Genomic DNA, 18,837 nt, shown 5'->3' with positions numbered 1-18,837 from the left:
TACCAGCTCACGGCTCGCCCGGCCAAATCGAGTCCGCCAACTCCCTCACCAACTTCAACTTATTAATCATATCCTCCCTGCTAACCGAATTCCCCAAATGATGACTCGCAAACCCACATTGCGGACTAACCCCCATCCGTTTCAACGCCTCCTCTCTACTCTGTCCCACGGCTTCTGCCACCACTTCCGCCGCCTCGTGCACCCTTCTCTTCATCGCCCCCAGATCCTCCAATTCACCAAATTTACTCGTGATAAGCCCCAGCACGACATTCTTATCTGCGGGGAGTTCCTTCAGGGGAGCGAAGTACCCTGCGCGTTCCGTGTCGTACTCGAGGAAGTAGGTGTCGGCGGCGATGTCGTTGAAGAGGGAAGAGGCGATACGGTCGTACCCGCCCTCGGAGAAATGCTTGCTGTAGGCGAAGTTGCCCCGGCAGAGGTGGATGCCTAGGTGCATGTCGGCCGGGCGGGAGGAGATGCAGGAGTTGTAGAGGCGGATATAGGAGGATAGTAGGGCGGGAGCGGATTCGTTGTCGGCTTCGAAGCCGGCGAGCATTTTTTCGGAGCAGAAGTCTGATTTATACCAGATCATGTCAGGCCAGCTGCGTGTATTCGCGGTTTTGGCGAGTTTTGAGAATGGAGAATGAAGGACGGGACGGGATGAAGAGAGTGATAAAAGGAAATAGGAGTCGTACAAGCCAGGTTTGGATCATCAATAGTGACGTTCCTGCATCCGGCGTCGTACAAGATTTGCAGCTCGGTTCGGTACGCGGCCGCAATGTCGGCAAAGTATTCTTCGTCGTTCGCATAGACGGACGACGGGTACGCCCGCCCCTTTTTGTACCGTAGGTGGTACCACTCGGGGGCGGCAAGGGTAACTTTTAGCTCTTTGACCCGTTCCGCGGGCACGAGTGACTTGAGGTACTCCCAGTCTGATATGTAGGCGCTGCCCGCGTGCTTGATTTTGCCGGTGCAGACGATGGATTCGCCGGGTTTGTGGCCGGTTTCGGCTGGGAGAGCGTTAGTGAGATGGTACAGTATGCGATAAGATGAGCGTTTGGTCTTCTTCATGAAGAGGAAAACTGGGAGGACACTTCGTCTACCATCGCTACCTGATCTCTATCTCATATCAGTTAGTGGTCACTCACTGAACGCGGCTGTGTCGGGCACATAAGGCCGAAACATATCCCATTCCGGGTTCTGAATCTCCTCGAAGCCCTCCAAGTTGGGGAAGAAGGTGCCCCAAAACTGGTGGCGGCGATATTCTACGCGAAAATCAGAGTCAGCTATTGACGTGTAGGAAGAAATTTAGGAGTTCCGTTCCTTGAGAAAGCTGAATTTCTCTGTATCAACCCATTTGAGCTCTTACGAGTGGATCTGAAATGCAAGTCAAGTTCCCCATTTACATACCGCCATCGGTAATAGCATGGAAGCCGATGTCTAGCTGCACTTTGACAATTTCGTTGATGGCCTCGTCTTCTAACGTGTGCAACTCCTTGTCTCGAACGATTTCCAGCGCCTTGACGCTGTCGAGTTGGATGCGCTTCTCACTCAATGCCTTGGGGCGCAGCAGGGATCCCATGTGCTCGGCACGGAATGGGGGTCTCTGTTTGGTGGTGACCATTGTTTCTTTGCGTGGGTTTCAAGCAAGGTAGTCAGCAAATATACGAGTGAGGCTATGAGAAAGAGGAATATGCTCGACTTTATGATTGCGATGACATCGAGGTCATTTAAGACAACCTCATCTACCGTGGCTCTCTCCTCATCTTACCCAAACTGACACAAAACCTGTAAGTGGCCATGAAATCGAGTGGGGTATTATCATGACCTACGTCGACCTCGGGATGGTGGAGAGGAGTGAGTTGAGGGGTAGCTTGCAAAACGGGCTCTATTTGGTCTACTTGCCTGACCATTCCTGCAGCTTTGAAAGTCTACATCTCGGTTTTTGATTGTGCAGCGGAAAGATTCATCGAGCCAATGGGGCGAACAGATGGTGTCGCCGGGGAAAGATGACCCTCGTGCATATGGACTGAGTGCATCTGAAACTCTACTGGTTAATGCTCCATTGTAGCCGAGAATGATTATGTATGCTTCACATAATAATATAGTCAGCTATCTTTTTCAACCCCATTTGTGTGTATCTCAGGTTGTCAGTATCTTCACCAGATGAGCTGCAGGGTGTACGGGAAACCAGGGTATTAACGACTTCGCAACTACTTAAGTGAGCAATCAATAACCCGGCTGAATGGAGACAGAATTGTATTAACCATCATGACCCCGCTATGATCATCGACCTGCAGGCAAGAGCCGACCTGCTTGTCCCTCGACTACTCTGGTGGCATGTCATGAGATGACGACGCTGGTCCACGCAGATATTGTGTACGTATGGTAGTATTTCAGGTGATATATAGCTGCGAAGAATTCATTGATATGCAAATGGTCAATTTCCTAAAGAATAGTAGCATGTTGCTGGTCGATCTTCACTCATGATTGAGCTGCAATATGGTGGAAGCAGTGTGACGTCACCTCTAGGATTCCATGATCCACTGCCATCATGTCGAGCTCGTGACCTCCTGTAGCACATAATTCCCCAGATCTTCAGTAGCACTAGCATCTCGACGCTACGGCAAGGCATTTTAGATGGTCATGATCCAGCTCCGCGGAAACCATTCGGATTTCGCCGAGTCCTCCATGAGGCTACTGTCCGAGTGAAGCTCGAGTTTATCCCCGAACCCTGGGCGGGATCCCGCATCTCCACTTTGTTTCAGTGTCCAAGCACTACAATTCCAGTAGCTACTTACCATTGTCAACATCACTGCATCGTTCTGAATTGTAGAAGCTGCCTACGCCCAACCAGTCTACCTGTTTCCGCGTGTGGAAATGGACGCCCAAGCGAGCACTACTGTTCACTCACTGCCCCCTGAAATATTATCTCATGTCTTCGGGTTTCTGGCTGGCGCAGCCCCATCAGAGGCACTCCATGGCCAACCCAGCGATGACATGCTGGCGGCCAACATCCGTACTCAAAACCTCAAGGCCATCTCGCTCGTAAGCCGACAATGGCGCTCCATCGTACTGCCACAGCTATATCGCAACATCGTCTGGAGACCCGAGGTGTCATCGCTGAGCAACTTGAGCCTCCAACCTGTCGCGCTCTTGCGATTCATCCTGGACAATGCGCTGGCATCCTACGTCTCCACCTTCACCATGCTCGTGACCTTCGCCGAGGATGAGATCGATGCCAGACAGATCCCGCATCAAATACGTCCGGCTGATTTGGAATGGCTTTGGGATCGCTTGTTTTCCGTTATCGACCCTCTAAGGTTCACCGTCATTGCCCCACCTACCACCCTGGCGGCTCTCCTCAATCGGATGCTCTTCCTGGACGATGCGTGGTCGTTCAATATCCCGTATCATGTTCTTTCGCTGGCTCGTCCGGCCCGTACCAGCACACCGGGGCGTTCAGCGGAAACGCTGACCATCCACTCCCACCCGGCTGAGTTGAAAGTATCGTCGTCGTCGCCGAGTTCTGCAGGACCACCCTCTTCGACGTCAGCCCCAAGCGCCCCTTCATGTAAGACCCCAGAGCCGGCACCTCCCTGCGCGCTTTTCAACCTTCGTCCCTGGACCTCGATCTTGTTGAACGAAGGCTCGTCGACAAGAGTCTACTCAAGCTACGAATTCTTCCTTCGGTCTCCCCCATCCATACTCAGTGCTCTACTAGGATTTGGAGAATATCCCAACAACGCGCCACTTCTGCCAGGTACCATTGTAGATTTTAACTACATCGCCATCTTCCCTCTGTCGTCGCACTTCTACACGCTGATTTCGAATTTGCCCAAGGTCGATCGGCTCTTCGTGCAGCTAACGCCAAGACCTGGGAACCAGTTGCTGCAGGATCGCACGGCGATGAAGAATGTTGATATGGCGGACTTGTGGATGGAACGTAATACGTCATACAGCTATCTGATTGGCCAATTGACCGTTCCCACGCCCGCGGACAACTGGGCTACCCTCAAGGTCTTCGAGAGCGGTGATGCGGCTGACAAGGAGTCATGGGATATGGTTAGTATTGCGCCTTTCCGTTGTTTCTCCCGCATTTACGGATATCGAATCATTCAACGCCAACCTTTTGTGCATTACACATGAGCCCGAGCCTCTTCTCTATCTCATCTCCATCGTTGAATTGAGCTCAATCCCCCTTAACTTCTCGGCGGTCTCTATGATCCTCGCAGTATCTATGACGGAGAGCTAACTCTTTTCGGTGTGCAGGCCGTCAATTTCCTGGAGCGTAGCGGAGTCAAAGACTGGAAAACGCAACGGGACGGTGTCCTGGTCAAACTCGACGAGGGTAAAACTGAAATGCCCAGCGGAGCCGGCATGGTGGCACATCATCTACTTGGTAATGATACCTTTGATGGGACTATCTTGTCAGTACCCGAATGAATCAAGGTAAAAGGGTAAAAGCGACTCGAGTTTGAGGTTGTTCCGTGCTCTCCCTACACCCACCTCTTCACTACTTCGGTGGTGATCGCACCTTAGCACATCACGGAAGAGCTAGCCGTGCTTCTCATTTTCTTTTATATTGGCTTACGTCGTCAAGACTGATTACTAATACATGTCAAACTAGTCAGGGAGAGATAAGGCGAATCGCTTTCAACGGCGTGGCTCGTCTTCCGTACTCAAGCATGTGGCTCTACCTGCAGGACCCGCCTGAGCACAACCACTAGGCCAGGATATTACCCGGAATGCATTTCTACAACGGGATGGGACGTTGATGTAAATACTGGCAGTTTTTAATTGGCTTAATTTATAAGATGTGCACGCCATCATGCTTCTCGTGACTATCTGATTCGGGGCAGTTGTCCCGTTCTCCTTCTCATTGCTGTACTGACCAGCCCCCTCAACCCTGGCCTGCACGTAATGACTACCTACTGGAACTGCCGGATCCTCGCTTTTTGCTTTGGGTATTGTACCCGGAGCCAGAGCGCTGTTGCACCATCCGTCGATTTCCCTGCGAATTATCGGCTAACGGAGTACGTGGCGGTTTTTGTTGGCGAGTGTTTCTAGCTAACGGGTGTGAGGAGCTCGTTCGTCTAGTGAGCTCTCACCGGTGTGTATTCTCGTGTGAAGATTAGGACGCTTGGTACAATGTGGTGTCTGATAAATCGATTGAGAAAACAGGGAAGCCTGACTACAGTGAACAACCTGGCCAGAGCATGGCCATTCTCTGGTCAAGTTCTACATTGCGATTACTGGAGCAGGCGGTAAATAGAGGCCATGCTTACACCAGATCTCTAGTTGACGAATATCATCACACTAGGGTTTATTATGGATAGCCAGAGGCCATTGAATGTGAAAAGAGCACAAATCAGCACTGCGCTGTGGTAGTTGACGAAGTGGGAACGAGGGCAGGAGAACAAAAGAAAGGATAACTTTAGGATTGGTAGAAGTCCAAGAGGAAACCAACAAAGCTTCAAGCAGTTCTTGCTTCTCACCTCCCTCCCAAACGAACGTGTTGAAGTAGCCTGTTACATCGGCGGGGTGTAGATGCCTAAGAAGAGGCATTCGTAGATTTCTCATCCTAAAATAGAAGATCTCGACACAGCATTTGCAATGAGGAAAGTAACCCACAGAGGAAGAGCACGTAGTCAAGGTGAATATTCCATGGCAGAAGAACCAGAGTTGAATACAACTTCGGACAGCGCTACAGTAGGCGAGTATTGTAGTTGTCTGTATGGTGAGAAAGTAAATGTAAAAAGAATTGAAATTCTCAACTACCTAGGGATATATTTTCTTCCAAAAAGCATCGCGTCCATTTCCTCGTAACTGCCATGACTGCATATTCAGCCGGCTGGTTTCTTTTTCCATTACCATTTATTTGGTGGGTTGAACATAAAGTTCAGATCGCGTTCATCCGGTCAAAACATCTACCTTTGACCAATCCTGTCGACACGGAGGGATGACCTCTGTTAAGCAGGCCATGCCAGTATCCTTGTCAAACCCAGCTCTCATCGCTCAAAAGAAGCCGTAAACCCATTACAGCTTCCCCCCATTACTATGATCCTCCACCTCACAATACGCCTTAAACGTAATGAACTCGTCCCCCTTCTCCCCTTCCGACTGTAACACCACCTCCGCTGTGGCTCCCACGAAATAAACCCAACCCTCCTTCATCTCCTTGACCGTCGGCCCTACAGCAATCTTCCCCTTGCCACCCGTACAAATGATAATGCTCGGCCCATCAATCGGATCAAATGTGGCCTTCGAGCCATCTCCATTCAACACCGTCCTCACAACGCTGAACTCATCAATAGGGGGGTCATACAACATAGCTTCAGACCCGGAACTATACGCGGCCCGGTTGAGCACGACGTAGGGGTACTCTTTAGGCTCCATCTTCTGTTCATCGATGGGGGCGTAGTCGTACGTCAGCAAATCAACCAGCGTGCCTACGTCCTTGAACTTGGGCGTGAACCCCGCGCGCACCACGTTGTCGCTCGCGGCCATGCACTCGATGATGTCGCCCGATAGGTAGGCATGAATATCATCCGCCTTGAGGAACATGGCCTCGCCCGGAGAGAGCTGAACGTAGTTGAGGAAGAAGAGCACGAAGAGGCCGATGTCGTTCGGGAATTGCTTGTTGAGTCTGATGACCAGTTGCGAGAGCGCTACCCCGCTCGAGCCTTCTACGCCGCCGTCGGCAAATCCGGAGCCTCTTGATTCGGCGTCGGAGACGAGGGACTGGGACGCAGAGGCGATGTCTGAGGAGGAGGATTCCATGAGGGCTGCGAATGCGGATTTCAAGGCGCGCTTGTTCTGTGTGGTTGACTCAGACGAGTCGTCGCTTTCTTGTCCGCGGACCGTGGCAATGAACGCCTTCGCATCGTCTTCTCCCACCAACTGCCGCAATGCCGGCACGGAAGCGAGGAAGTGCGCAATCTCTGCGAGCGGTCGGAATCCGCACAGCCCCTCGAAATCGGTGATGGCAATCGTCATCTCAGGTTTGTGGTTGTCATCGGGATAATTCTTCGGATCCTTAGCATGCAACTGCTCAGCGATCTTCTTGTTCGGGTGGGCCTGAATAGAGAGTGCCTTGTTGATAGACAAGACCTTGAAGAGGAAAGGCAGCTTGGAGCCATAGCGGGACTTGACCGCGGGCGCGAGGAGGGCCTGGTTCGATTCAACAAGGTCGAGGAGGGTGCGGCCGCTGTCGATGTCCTTGGACGGGTTCGAGGGGTGCGTGCCCATCCACAGCTCGGCGTAAGGCTTGTCGGACTGGATGGTGAGGGATTCGGAGGGCGTCGTGGCGGCGAATTTGGCGGCTGCTGAGTCGGAGCCGAGTTTGCCCCAGTCGTAAGAGTTGACGCCGCATTGGAGGCGGTAGAGCGGGACGGGGAGCACCATCGTGGACGGTGATGTGTTGGAAGAGTGCCTGTTATCGATCGACTTGATTCGCCGAGGCGGGACGGTAATTATGATGGAACTCAATTGCTTCCGTTGGATGCTTCAAACGGAGAGCTAAGGGATGGATGGATCATGTCGTCACAAAATTGGCGGAGCAAGTCACAGAAGCTACCCCGCCATTCTACGCGCTGTCAGCCTCAGTGCTACCCTTGACCATTGCCCCTGGCAGGCCCCTCCATGCTCCACCTGACGAATCTCGATGACCCGAACAGTAATCCGTATCCCGAACTGAACTCGTCAGACACCGTGAAATCGAGATACTCCATAAATCTCACGTTTGGCATCCAGAACCCATGAGAACTTACCATTCCTTGTGATAATTGAAATGAGTTGGTTTGTCCTGCGGAAACCATATCATAGCGACCACCACATGTAGAGTACGGTTCTGTTCCTTCAGGTAGCATCGATTTGGTTGTCAAATGGTGACTTGGCTTGGTATAGTGGAAAGGGTTTCTTGCAATAACGAAGTAGGGAGCCCTGATCCAATTTCAGTCACTAAGTCACAGTTCAGATACATTTAGTTCATCGTCCACTGTTAAGACCCGCTACAAGGGAGGAAGCATAGGATCGGTGGTTTATTTACTTCCTAGTATTGATGTGTTCGAGTGAGATCAGGTCCACATCGGTTCTCTGGTTCAACCCTTGGGTCACCATTGAGTCCGTGGTATCCTTGAATCGGGTAATACCCGGTTTCGAGAGGCCGACAATGGGCTCAAGACAAGCTTAGTTAGGTGTCTAGTTTCGGCATTCGATACATAACGTGGGGACGGATAGGACTGTGGTGCTGAAGCGAGACCTGCTGATACCATAGGAGAATTTGACGGATGAGATGTAGAAATGCGAGATCCCGACTGGAGAGGGGAGGCAGCGGAAGTCTTGAGTTACTGAGACTAATCTTGACCAGTTTTAATATCGAGTGTATGTAGCTGTCGCGTTGAGGCACGAGTAAATGTTCCTGCAGATTATATGCGGGAAACTGTAAAATCACCGCCAAAAAGTCTGGCCCCATCCCCACTAATTGAGAAACGCCCAACCTTGACCACCACAGTTGCCAGCTTAATTACGCATCCTTTTCCCAAGATATTTCAACAATAATACACGTATTTCTAAGCCCTACTTTCCCTCTTTGATACATCTGTACTAGCCACGGACCCTACGTTATTTACCTACGCGACCGGGCACGAATCAATCAGTTGGTCAATAAAGGCCGGATCTACTGACCATCACGCCTCCCGGATCGAGTCGTTCGTCATCTCTTTGTCAACTTCTGTGTCCCTTAATTTATGGAGATCAGTGTATTTTCTATGGATTCAGGCCTTCATATAATGCCAGATGAGCTCTATCGGCGATTGGTCCGAACTATGGGAGGGCCAGTCGATAGTCCAGATATCGTGGCTCTCTAGCTATTCCTTCGCGATTTATATTTCCGATACCCGACCGTAAATAATTCGGTGCTCTGTTAATTCCCTGTGTCTGCGCCCCATTGCTAGTAATTTATTGGCTTATTGGCTTGCCTTTGACTGCAGATGTTTGAATGTGTTCTTAAGCTTGCCACCAGGCAGCTTGTTTACCTCCGGCACGCAAGGCAGTGACTTCAGATTCGTGCCTATGTGAAGTTTAGTGTGACTTAGGATAAATGGAAGGGGTATTTTTCATGTTAAGGTCATTTCAACGGGACTAATAAACCAAAGGCGCGGTTGCAAGACGTAAATTCCAAGGATAGTAAAATCAACTTCATATAAGTATCTACGCGACTGTTTGGGGGGAGATACCACCCATACAAGTAGTGAAATCCCAGCTGGCAGTATCTGCCGGCTTTGGCTTGCATTGTCGAACTCCCTTTAGATTCTCCATGGTGCTCTCCATGGTATCTATCTATATTGCAATTAACATCCATGTTAATCGAAAAGAAAAGGAGACAAAATAACAGGAAACCAGCAGATACGTGCCGATGATCTATTTACCCAGAGTTATTAAAGAGAAAATAGTCATAGGAGTAACTAGAACTTTAACGGAGCAGATTACATCATGGCTGAGTTAAAACTTTTAGGGAAATTTGACTTACTCCGTGTTCGCCGAGATCAACAGACCGCTTTGATATATTCCATCACCATTTCGCCCATTTTGTTTGCCTTATTTGCACCCAGTCATGCGATACCTCTCGCTTTACATGACACTGCTCAGACTGTTGGGGAATAATGCTGACGGGATTCCAGGGCCAGTATCTGAGTCAACATTGACTTGGTATTGACTTCGATTTCTGCAGTGCCTGTTTGAGGCTGAGAGTAGCACGTCATTTGCACAAGCTCGACGCCTGGCATCTCCAAATGAGGCAATGTTTCAAAACATGACCATGCTTTGTACTCTGATCCACGCCTAACGGTAGGAATAATCTTCACGGTTCGAAGACCAATAGAGGCCATCAGATTGATTTTCTGTGCTCAAAGGCTGAAACGTCTATTTTTGGTGACACCTGACTACTGTGCAAGAACTAAGACATGCAGTTACCCGTAAATCTTGATTTCACGATAACCTCAAACTCTAGTAAGCGAGACACCGGGATAACTTCACAGCAGTTCGAATCTCGGCCCGATCATAGAAGCACTAAGGGGGCTGCCGGTGAACCCCGCCGGCAGCTCTGGTGTCGAGGCAGACGATTCCCTTGAGAGTGGGCAAGATCGAAGTAATTGGAGATGTCCATTCTACAGTACTATGCCTAATGGCATGCAACCTTTTGTGGATATGGAAATACGAAGGCCACGATGCGTCACACAAGAGACAGTCCACACATAATGGTATTTGCACAGGGATAGAAGTCATAATCTCACAAACAATGGGCAGTATTGACATAAACATAGGTCAGTGATGCATTGACTCTGCAAATAGTACGACAGCCCTCCTGGATGCATCCGAGTCAGGGTTCCACGTTTAGCATACGAATATATGTGTATTCTGCCAACGTGCATTGGAAATTTCAGATTACCACTTACGCAGGCACCTCGAAAGCAATTATTCACTACTATCCAAAGGGGTAATAGTAAACCGCCAATCTGGCTCTGATTATGTAGACGCCGCTTAGTCCACAACACTAAACTCCTAATTTTCATCCAGCCAGAGCATATAGTATGTTATGTTAGTTTGTAATTCCGTTAAACAGCCTCGTTACCGCCAATCTTCTGATCTATTTATCACAGCTTCATCGTTGTCTGGGGAGAACGGGGGTTCCAAGTTGTTGATTTACTCTGTGGTCAAGCGTCATGCTTAATTCACTTCCTTCTCTCGATGTATTTGCCATTATAGTATTCCCTTTTAGTATGTGATACTGGCTGACTCCTTCAAATATTCAATTAAGTACATTCACACAAGGTATCGTACTGAATCTATGATAATTGGTGGAATGAAAGGCCTATTATCTTCACTAATTGAATTATTAGCTATTTGCCATTTCCCAAATAAGTACTTATAGTAATAACTTTTCCGCCACAAATATCCAACGCTCCCCGACAGTCCTCTCAACCCTTGCAACAAACAACCCATTTCCCATTTTCCAACCGAAGGAAATATAGCATTATCAGCAACTGGTATCAATTCGAGCGCGATGGGTGATCGCATGGTCTGCCAGTGCGACATTTGTCGCGAACACGGCTTTCGCAACCCAATGTTAAGGGCAGACCCCACCATCTGGGGTGATACGAACTCCAGCGACGACACTGCTGCCGGTCCCAGCAAGTCTTCCATCCTCACTCCTGAAAGAACCTTCGTGGCATATTCCCAAGGTGGTCGTCAAGGTCAAATGGTTCAACTATCCTATCCCTCAATGGTCACCCCAATGACAATCCCGATGGCAACTTCAACGGGTTACAACTTCAAGCCTGCCGGTTTCATGCAGTCCCAGCCCGCAACTATGCAATCAAACGCGCAAACCAATGCTGTGTACCAGAAATCCCCGAGCATGACCACCAGATTCCCGCCTTCAAAATTCCCACGCTATGAGAATCGGATGTCCTCTAATTACAGAGGAGATCGTAGCAATCCTGAGAACTATAGCGCGAACATTCCCGAGCACCTCAGCACTTCAGTCTACATCCTTAACCTTCCCCCGAACTGCACGGTTAATGATGTCCTGAGCACGCTGAAGGGAACGGGGAAGATCTGGGCATGTAATATGAACCCTCCCACTGCTACCATCGCAACATCCGCCATGAAAATTGTGTGGTGGAACCGTGATGGCGTCGACCGTCTGCTAACGAAGTCCCGCCGAGGAGAGTTCACTATCCGAGGTTACGTGCCGGTTGTCAAGATGAACCGTGTCCGTAGCGATGCACAACCTCCCTCGATTGAGTCCCGAGTCTTGCAAGTAACCGGCCCCAAGGATATTGTGAACCGGACGGTTCTGGACAAGGTCTTTTCCGACTTCGACATCGCATGGGACTTAGACGAGTTCACTATTCTGCTTGAGGCAGAGGATTTCCGGGCAGTCGAGTACAAGTTTGCCTCGTACCGGTGTCAGGCGGCGAGCGCAATGCGAGCCATTAACCGTCAGAAGAGTATAGCAGACCAAGAGGATGGGCATGCCGCATGGAGCCGCGTGTACGCCCATTGGGGTGTCGATCCATGTGCCTAAGTATGAGGACTACCCATCCTGTATACCCTCAATTGCACCACTGTTCTATATTCCAAACGTTTCATTTGTTATAGTGACGACGTCGCCGAGTACAACCCTGCCGTTGTTTTCTATGGCTGACAACGGAGTCTACTCTGAAAAGGTTTGCCCACTCGCCGGTAGCCGCACGAGAACAACTTGGGGGTACTTATAAGTCTTAATTAGAACTTGCCCCCCGACATAAATGAATAACTGCTAGTTGTTACAAGATAACTATGATCCCGCTACGTGGTGGATTGTCTGCGCCTTGTGGCTGGTTTCTTCTAGCCTCTTTTCTAGCTTTAAGTTGGCTGATGCGATTTTCCGCAATTAGCATCTATTCAGCATGTTATCAGGAAATCTGTAACTCAGCATTTGAGGACACCAAAGGGGTGGTTTCTTTCTTCTTTCCCTTGCGACACATATTCTGCCTATGTTGTTTACCGGGTAACCATTCCCAACTGTGCAGCTAGGCCTCGGCTCTCATATAAATAGCCAGTAGCGTAACACCAATACAACCACCATATGACTTGACAATATATCACTTTTCAGCCTATTAGAGCTCATACAGACTCACATGGAGCCGGCGGTGGATTGACGGGCGGTGTCTTACAAGCAGCTCCATCTTGGACCGTGATTCTGAGAATGGAATCAATAGAGGTGAGTCATCTTTGAAGACAAACTATATTGACACGGAGAGGCGAAAGGATCTCTGGCTTTTACATCTATGTATAGTGCACACTTTTTGCGCTCTTGCGGTTTGCAGTCGTTTTCCCTCCCCCGAGATATCTGACGTCTAGCGCCTGGAAAGCCTTTCGGGATGTTATTTAGCTTGGCACTCGTCCATGGGTTGATTCAGCCAAGAGCCGACACTTATCACGTCTAGGTGGCGAGCAATTCACCATCCAAAATTACTGCATTATGTAGTACCCATATCCAAATGTCCTTATGGTGCCGGGTCATGCTTCCAACCAGGCAAACCAGCAAGATCCTTCGGCGGTGCGCCGCGTCTAGACCTAAGGGCATCACCCCCTGGCCTCCACCTCCACGCTTGAGCCAGGTCATCAGACAACGTCCCTTCGATCAGCTCGACAACATGTTTGCCGATATTTGGGAGCAGCTTGAACGTGTGTCTGTCCATAGGTCAGTGGATCAATGCGAATTCCGGCTTCATTGCTTAACTCACCCGCTGTCTCCCGTAGCCAAGACGAAGTTTTTCCACTTTGGGTGCTCGCAGATAAGCAGCGATGCATCTGTTGTGTCGGTACACCAACACATCGCTCTATTGAAGAGCTCCTTTTCCTTGAATCGGGGTAGATATGTCGATATGGCTTTGCGAATAGTAACCTCGGACGAGTCCGGGTAGGTGTCAGTAGGATGCTTGGCGTGGGATCGCGGGACTGAGATCTTTTTGGGGGCGTCGGCGCCATATGGTTGGTGTTGTATGAACCTCGAGAAGCCTGGGAATTCATCGCATACTTTAATGACTCCGTGTCTGTCGACTTATGTTTAGTTTTCTTGTCCATGGACGGCTGCGAGCTTAGCTTCGGTACGTACTCGTTGGGCTCGAAGAAGAAGCCAATGTCTCCGTTATACACCACGGGGATGCCCTTGTACTCGGCAGCTTCTTCAGGGGATAATAGTATGTGTGCGTAGACCCAAGCCTTGAGTATTCAACCGCAATCAGCAAATTGGCAATGAGAAAGGATATGCTGAAGAAGCCTGGGTACGTGTACTTACCTTTGAGCAGCATTGGTCTTCCAAGTCTACTAACACCGGACTCCATGCTCCAGCAGCCAGAACCACCTTGTCGGCGTAATACTTTGTGCCATCCTCCGTTTCAACACCAATACATGTTGTACCATCGTCCTCAAAAAGGGGGCACTTGAAGGATCCAGCACTGCGTTCGAAAATCAGCAAACTCCTAGAGAAGCCAGGAGACTAACAGGGCTCTGACTCACCTGCCAAATCCAAAAGTGACTCCTTGGTCTTTCAGGAACTCTCCTATGGCGTTAATTGCCTTGGCTGCAGCAAGCCAACCCCCATCATGACTGAAAATAGCTTTCCAACCCTACGGGTATGATGTATTCAGCATGCATTGCTCTATGATGGTGAACATGAAACCCACCTTGATTTCACTGCGCGGCAAAAGCGGCATCTTGGCCAGGATCTCTTCCTCGGTGTCCAGCCATTCATTCGTCTCGTCTAAGCCAACATCAGCATCGATGAGGGATTGGTATTGCCGTCGAAGGGAGGCAATGCCATCCTCTGACCCTTCGCAGTCAAGCTGGTGAATTCTTATTAGCAAGAACGGCCAAACGTGGTCTGGGGTCTCGTTGACACACCCTGCCAGTATTGTGGAAAAACGGCTTGAAAAGCTCATCCTCTCTCCACATTTGCCTCGCCTCCAAGCTCAATTGCAAATCCGTTTTGTTTCGTAGCCGAATGCCCATGATTTTGTTGAGATCATTCCCGGCGGACTGAGAGGAAGGAATTGGGTACGTGTCCAGGACCGTGATGTTGGAGGGCGTGTAGCCGGAACGGATGAGATGGAGCGCGGTCGAGGAACCGATCGTACCGCCTCCGCCGATGACAATGACTTTCATGGTTGTGCGATTGCCAGCCATGTTGTAGCAACTGGATCTTGGTCTTTTCTTGGAAGCCGGTTTGAGGCGGAAAATGAGGCGCACGGAGTGAGTGAAATAGCAAGCACAGAACTTTTGTGAAGCAGAAAAAGTTGAAAGACGTTGAGCCTAGCTGCGCCTGAAGCCTACTTTCATGGGTCGGATTCGTAATAGTCTTATTGTGGTTCTGTCCGACTGCGGGGTTTACAGATAGACCGCTACGTCCAGGTCCCTGCGTACCGTAGATAGTAAACACCGAGACGGAGGCTAACAGCAATTGCTAATGACGAATATTAAGAACACCCGAAACATGCAAACCAAGTTCTGTAAGTCGTCTCTTAGGTCTCTTACAGCATGCTTAAATTCAGCTCCTCCGCGTGTTCATAGTATTAAGCATGTGCATCTCGTCATTCATTCCTTGTCATAATAAACCCCCCACATACAAGCTCCGGAGAGCTAAGCCGAAAGTTCTCCGTCTGGACCTTCCCATCATCCAGGAACGGATTCGAAAATAACCAATCATGATTCATACGGTCCGTATGTGGGCGGCTGCAACCTACATACTATGGTATCATGGGTAAGTTTTCTATTGCGTGTTTGTACCGTGCCCCACCTAGGCACGCGCCAACTCTTCGCTACCTGGCTTGAAGGGACCTTCATAGCTGTCTGAATATGATTAAGAGAAAACGTTGTAGTAGTGTGAATTTCGGCTTTCGATTTACCACCGTCGAAATATAGGGTTCGAATTCGTTGGCGATCCGCTTCTGTAAGGTGTTTAGTCCCCATTGTAGTTGCTGAATACGCGATAATTAGGACGCGTTAACAGCAAGTTGGAATCAGAGGTGGAAGTACCTTTTCGTTACAATGAGTAGGCTAGGCAAGAATCAGTATAGCGTTACCTTGACAGTGGTCCACTGGTACTTGTCAAGGGGGTGAAAACTTTGGCTTGATACCGTAGTACTTGGTACGGAGGATTTGAGTCTCGCCTATCAAATATCCACAGATAGACAGGGTATCTGTGCCACAGGCGACCGATTCATCGCATACGACTTACACACACCCTGGTCGTCAACTCCAGCCCCTCCACCTATCCCGGCCCGGGTTGGAGAATGGTCATGTCTTCTCCAAATCCATCAATTTCCCCCAGATATAGGAATGACTCGCGATTATCACAAATCCACCAGAGATAAGTACCGTCTCCGCTCGGGCAAAACTCCGAATCGACCACCATATATAGGCGGGATGTAGCGACAGCTAAATATTACTACTGCCCGCGTGCTCAAGCGCCTTTGCACGCATCCAGTCTTTGAAGTCCAAGCACTTCTTCATCGCTGTAAGAAGAAACTACACTTGCTCACGATGTCGAAGTTCGACGCCGCTCCACCCAACACCCACGCCGGCGGAGACGACGATGCTCTCCGTGCGCGGGGATCGCTGCCCATGAATGCGACGAACGATGCAGATGAGAGGGTCAACATGGACTCGTACCAGCGGGATAATCCCCTTTGGAGCCGGGTGTACCACCATAGTTTGACGCAGATGATGCTTCTGAGCGTGCAGGCATTTTGTGGACCTGCTATGGCAGATGCTATTGCGGGTGAGTTCATGTAGTTTTTGGTGGAAAGGAATTCGGCTAATAAATATGTTGTTAGGTCTTGGTGGTGGTGGTCTGGCGACTCCTCAGACATCAAATATTGCGTGCGTCCCAAAAGCTCATTTGATCTCTTTTTGTGACATGAGATATTAACATTTCTTTCCCTCAATAGCACCGCCATCAACTATAGCTTGCTTGCTACTGGTTTGTCTTACTCTTTCGCCATCCTTCGTTGTTTTATGTCCTGACGTACTCCTCAGTGTGTCTACTCGGTGGACCAATCGTCAACAAACTGGGCGTCAAGTGGTCTCTGGTCGTTGGCGCCATGTCGTTTCCCATCCGCGGCTCGTCTTACTATTGCAATAGCCAGTTTGGAAACCAGTGGGTCAGTACAAATCGCAGTCCTCGCCATGGAGAGATCGACCTCTGACAGTTGCCTCTCATGCAGTATCTGATTATGGGCGCTTTCTTCACCGGCATTGGTACAGGTTGTTGGTATGTCGCCGAATCTGGAGCCATCATGTCGCTTGCACCCTCCGGTGCTCGAGGGAAGTATTTGGCCCTGTGGATTGTTGCTCGAAACCTCGGACAACTGGTCGGTGGTGCCATTAAGTGAGTTATTAGCCTTGTCCCATCAGGCTCAGGAGCTCATGGACACATGGCTGATGGGCATACCATCTTTTTAGCTTGGCGAAGAACCACCGCAAAGGTGCTGAGGGTGGAGTTACACCCGATACTTACGTCGCGTTTTTGATCATCGAATGCATGGCGTAAGTTCTCGTTTCCAGCAGGAGCCATGCTTGATGGAAACATACTAATTGGTACAGATTACCATTCGCGTTGCTCATATCACCCCTTGAGCGAGTCGTCAGGTCCGACGGGACTCGGATTCTCGTCTCCGAGTCACTCAGCACGAAGCAGGAATTTAGGAAAATTCGATTCACCATGAGCTCCAAGCTGATTCTGTTGTCGGCTCTTTGGGCTATCTGGTCTTTCTTTTACAGGTACGTGGTGATATTCCCGAGATCTATTTTAGTGGAGCTAACTCTGCAAATTCGCAGTGGCTCCTGGTCTACTTATCTGGGCACATACTTCTCTGTTCGCTCACGCGCCCTCTCGTCCCTCATCTCGCCTTTTTTCTGCATGTAAGTGGTTTTAGTTGGTGATGAGAACCTCGCCTTCCCACCTACTGACACAAACAACTCAGCGTTGGATGTTTTGGCCTCGGTTTCATCCTCGACATCAAGTCCCTCAGCCAGCGCCGCAGAGCTCAGCTCGGCCTCTTCACCGTTGTCATCCTCAACCTGGGTGTCTACATCTGGTCCATCGTCATGCAAGTACGATTCGATGAGTCGAGCCCAGGCAAGATCGACTGGGACGCACAACTGTATCCGTCAGCTTTCCTTCCGTATTTCTTCGTGCAGACGACGGGGCCGCTGTCGCAGTCATACATGTACTGGCTCTTGTCATCCTTTGCGACCGATGCGCAGTGTTAGTAGAGTTCGATACACATTGCTATTGATGACCAAAGCTGACCATGTCCCAGCAAATGTTCGTAATGGGGCCGCATTCCGGTAAGTCATTCCCCGGATCCGTCTCTTCAGTCCTGCATAATATCTAACATTACGACAGTTGCCTTGAAGCAGTTGGTCAAGCAATCTCGTATGGGATGAACACTCAAATCAAAACGACTCCTCTCATTGGCTTGTAAGCGTTCCCCTTGCTTAGTTCCCCGGCACGGTGCTTACGAACTCCCGTCAGTTGTGTCACATTTGGCCTCATGGCAGCCGCTCTAGGTCCAATGCTTGTTCTGGTCAATTCTACGCCGGACCGTATCCCTGCCGATGTCTTGGCCGAGGAGCATGAGAAGCAGATGCAGGAGAAGGTTGTTCATGGAATTCCGGTGAAGGCGGTTTAAGGTACTACAATCCACCGAGACAGAAACGTGGTGAAGGGCGGCCTCCATTGAACAAAACAACTAGTACTATATAGGACTGCTAGTAACGCGAAGTGCCTAATAACAGTTCTTAAACCATTCATTCGGTGTTCAAAACCGAGTTCATATGCGCTATTTCCCAACATTGACGAAAGGGGCTCTTGTGATGGGACACCAAAGACATGAACGCGTTCTGAATAGCACGGATAGCTCGTTGGGTGGTATTTCTGCATCAAACCACGGTTATCGCCGTGTTTGGATATTTCCTTTGTTTGATATACTTCCAGTGACCAACAGCCTCCTAGCACTCCAACATGTCGCCTCAACCCTTTGTCCGAAAGCACTTGGACTTGTAGACACAGGCTAACATCATCTTGCGTGATTGAAAAGAAAGCGAACGAAAATGAAGTGAAGCCAACATCATTCTTTCTCTCATTGTTTGATTGCGAGTACCACGTCTCCCTTAGCCCAGGGAGGGAAAATCAGATATAAGTATGTGGAACTTTGCTGATCGACACTTGGCTCAACAAGAACTCACCCATAACATCCACTTCAACTATCACATTGCCAACCATTC

The 18,837-nt window shown here is 49.7% G+C and overlaps 6 protein-coding genes across 6 annotated transcripts; 3 read left to right on the top strand and 3 right to left on the bottom strand.

Moving 5' to 3' along the window:
* Positions 1–7: 7 nt before the first annotated feature.
* On the bottom strand, positions 8–1,621 carry BCR38DRAFT_482372 (methyltetrahydropteroyltriglutamate-homocysteine s-methyltransferase; the record flags this gene model as incomplete). The annotated part of the gene is made up of 4 exons (XM_040863493.1): positions 8–570; positions 693–1,007; positions 1,146–1,262; positions 1,408–1,621. The coding sequence occupies 4 exons, from the start codon at positions 1,619–1,621 to the stop codon at positions 8–10; spliced, it is 1,209 nt and encodes a 402-aa protein (XP_040719186.1).
* Positions 1,622–2,588: 967 nt separating this feature from the next.
* On the top strand, positions 2,589–4,825 carry BCR38DRAFT_424634 (uncharacterized protein). The gene is made up of 3 exons (XM_040859672.1): positions 2,589–4,062; positions 4,270–4,427; positions 4,628–4,825. Exons 1-3 carry the CDS (start codon positions 2,878–2,880, stop codon positions 4,725–4,727), a joined length of 1,443 nt encoding a protein of 480 aa, XP_040719185.1. The 5' UTR covers positions 2,589–2,877; the 3' UTR covers positions 4,728–4,825.
* Positions 4,826–5,692: 867 nt separating this feature from the next.
* On the bottom strand, positions 5,693–7,649 carry BCR38DRAFT_424630 (mannose-6-phosphate isomerase). Its single transcript, XM_040859671.1, has one exon. It carries the CDS (start codon positions 7,402–7,404, stop codon positions 6,037–6,039), a length of 1,368 nt encoding a protein of 455 aa, XP_040719184.1. The 5' UTR covers positions 7,405–7,649; the 3' UTR covers positions 5,693–6,036.
* Positions 7,650–11,464: 3,815 nt separating this feature from the next.
* Positions 11,465–12,088, top strand: BCR38DRAFT_336494 (uncharacterized protein; the record flags this gene model as incomplete). Its single annotated transcript, XM_040855460.1, has 1 exon — positions 11,465–12,088. One exon carries the CDS (start codon positions 11,465–11,467, stop codon positions 12,086–12,088), a length of 624 nt encoding a protein of 207 aa, XP_040719183.1.
* A 677-nt stretch (positions 12,089–12,765) lies between these two features.
* On the bottom strand, positions 12,766–15,103 carry BCR38DRAFT_472337 (fructosyl peptide oxidase). Its single transcript, XM_040862907.1, has 7 exons — positions 14,452–15,103; positions 14,235–14,393; positions 14,068–14,177; positions 13,847–14,006; positions 13,664–13,770; positions 13,293–13,601; positions 12,766–13,239 (listed from the first exon to the last, which is right to left on the bottom strand). The coding sequence occupies exons 1-7, from the start codon at positions 14,731–14,733 to the stop codon at positions 13,053–13,055; spliced, it is 1,314 nt and encodes a 437-aa protein (XP_040719182.1). The 5' UTR covers positions 14,734–15,103; the 3' UTR covers positions 12,766–13,052.
* Positions 15,104–15,811: 708 nt separating this feature from the next.
* On the top strand, positions 15,812–18,357 carry BCR38DRAFT_424627 (major facilitator superfamily domain-containing protein). Its single transcript, XM_040859670.1, has 12 exons — positions 15,812–16,327; positions 16,383–16,428; positions 16,497–16,528; positions 16,585–16,709; positions 16,773–16,936; positions 17,011–17,094; positions 17,152–17,328; positions 17,386–17,469; positions 17,532–17,815; positions 17,871–17,898; positions 17,957–18,031; positions 18,086–18,357. Exons 1-12 carry the CDS (start codon positions 16,090–16,092, stop codon positions 18,240–18,242), a joined length of 1,494 nt encoding a protein of 497 aa, XP_040719181.1. The 5' UTR covers positions 15,812–16,089; the 3' UTR covers positions 18,243–18,357.
* Positions 18,358–18,837: the final 480 nt, after the last annotated feature.

The sequence above is a fragment of the Pseudomassariella vexata genome, assembly GCF_002105095.1.
Source record: "Pseudomassariella vexata strain CBS 129021 chromosome Unknown BCR38scaffold_3, whole genome shotgun sequence".
Taxonomy (NCBI): domain Eukaryota; kingdom Fungi; phylum Ascomycota; class Sordariomycetes; order Amphisphaeriales; family Pseudomassariaceae; genus Pseudomassariella; species Pseudomassariella vexata.
This window is presented reverse-complemented; position numbering and strand designations above follow the sequence as displayed.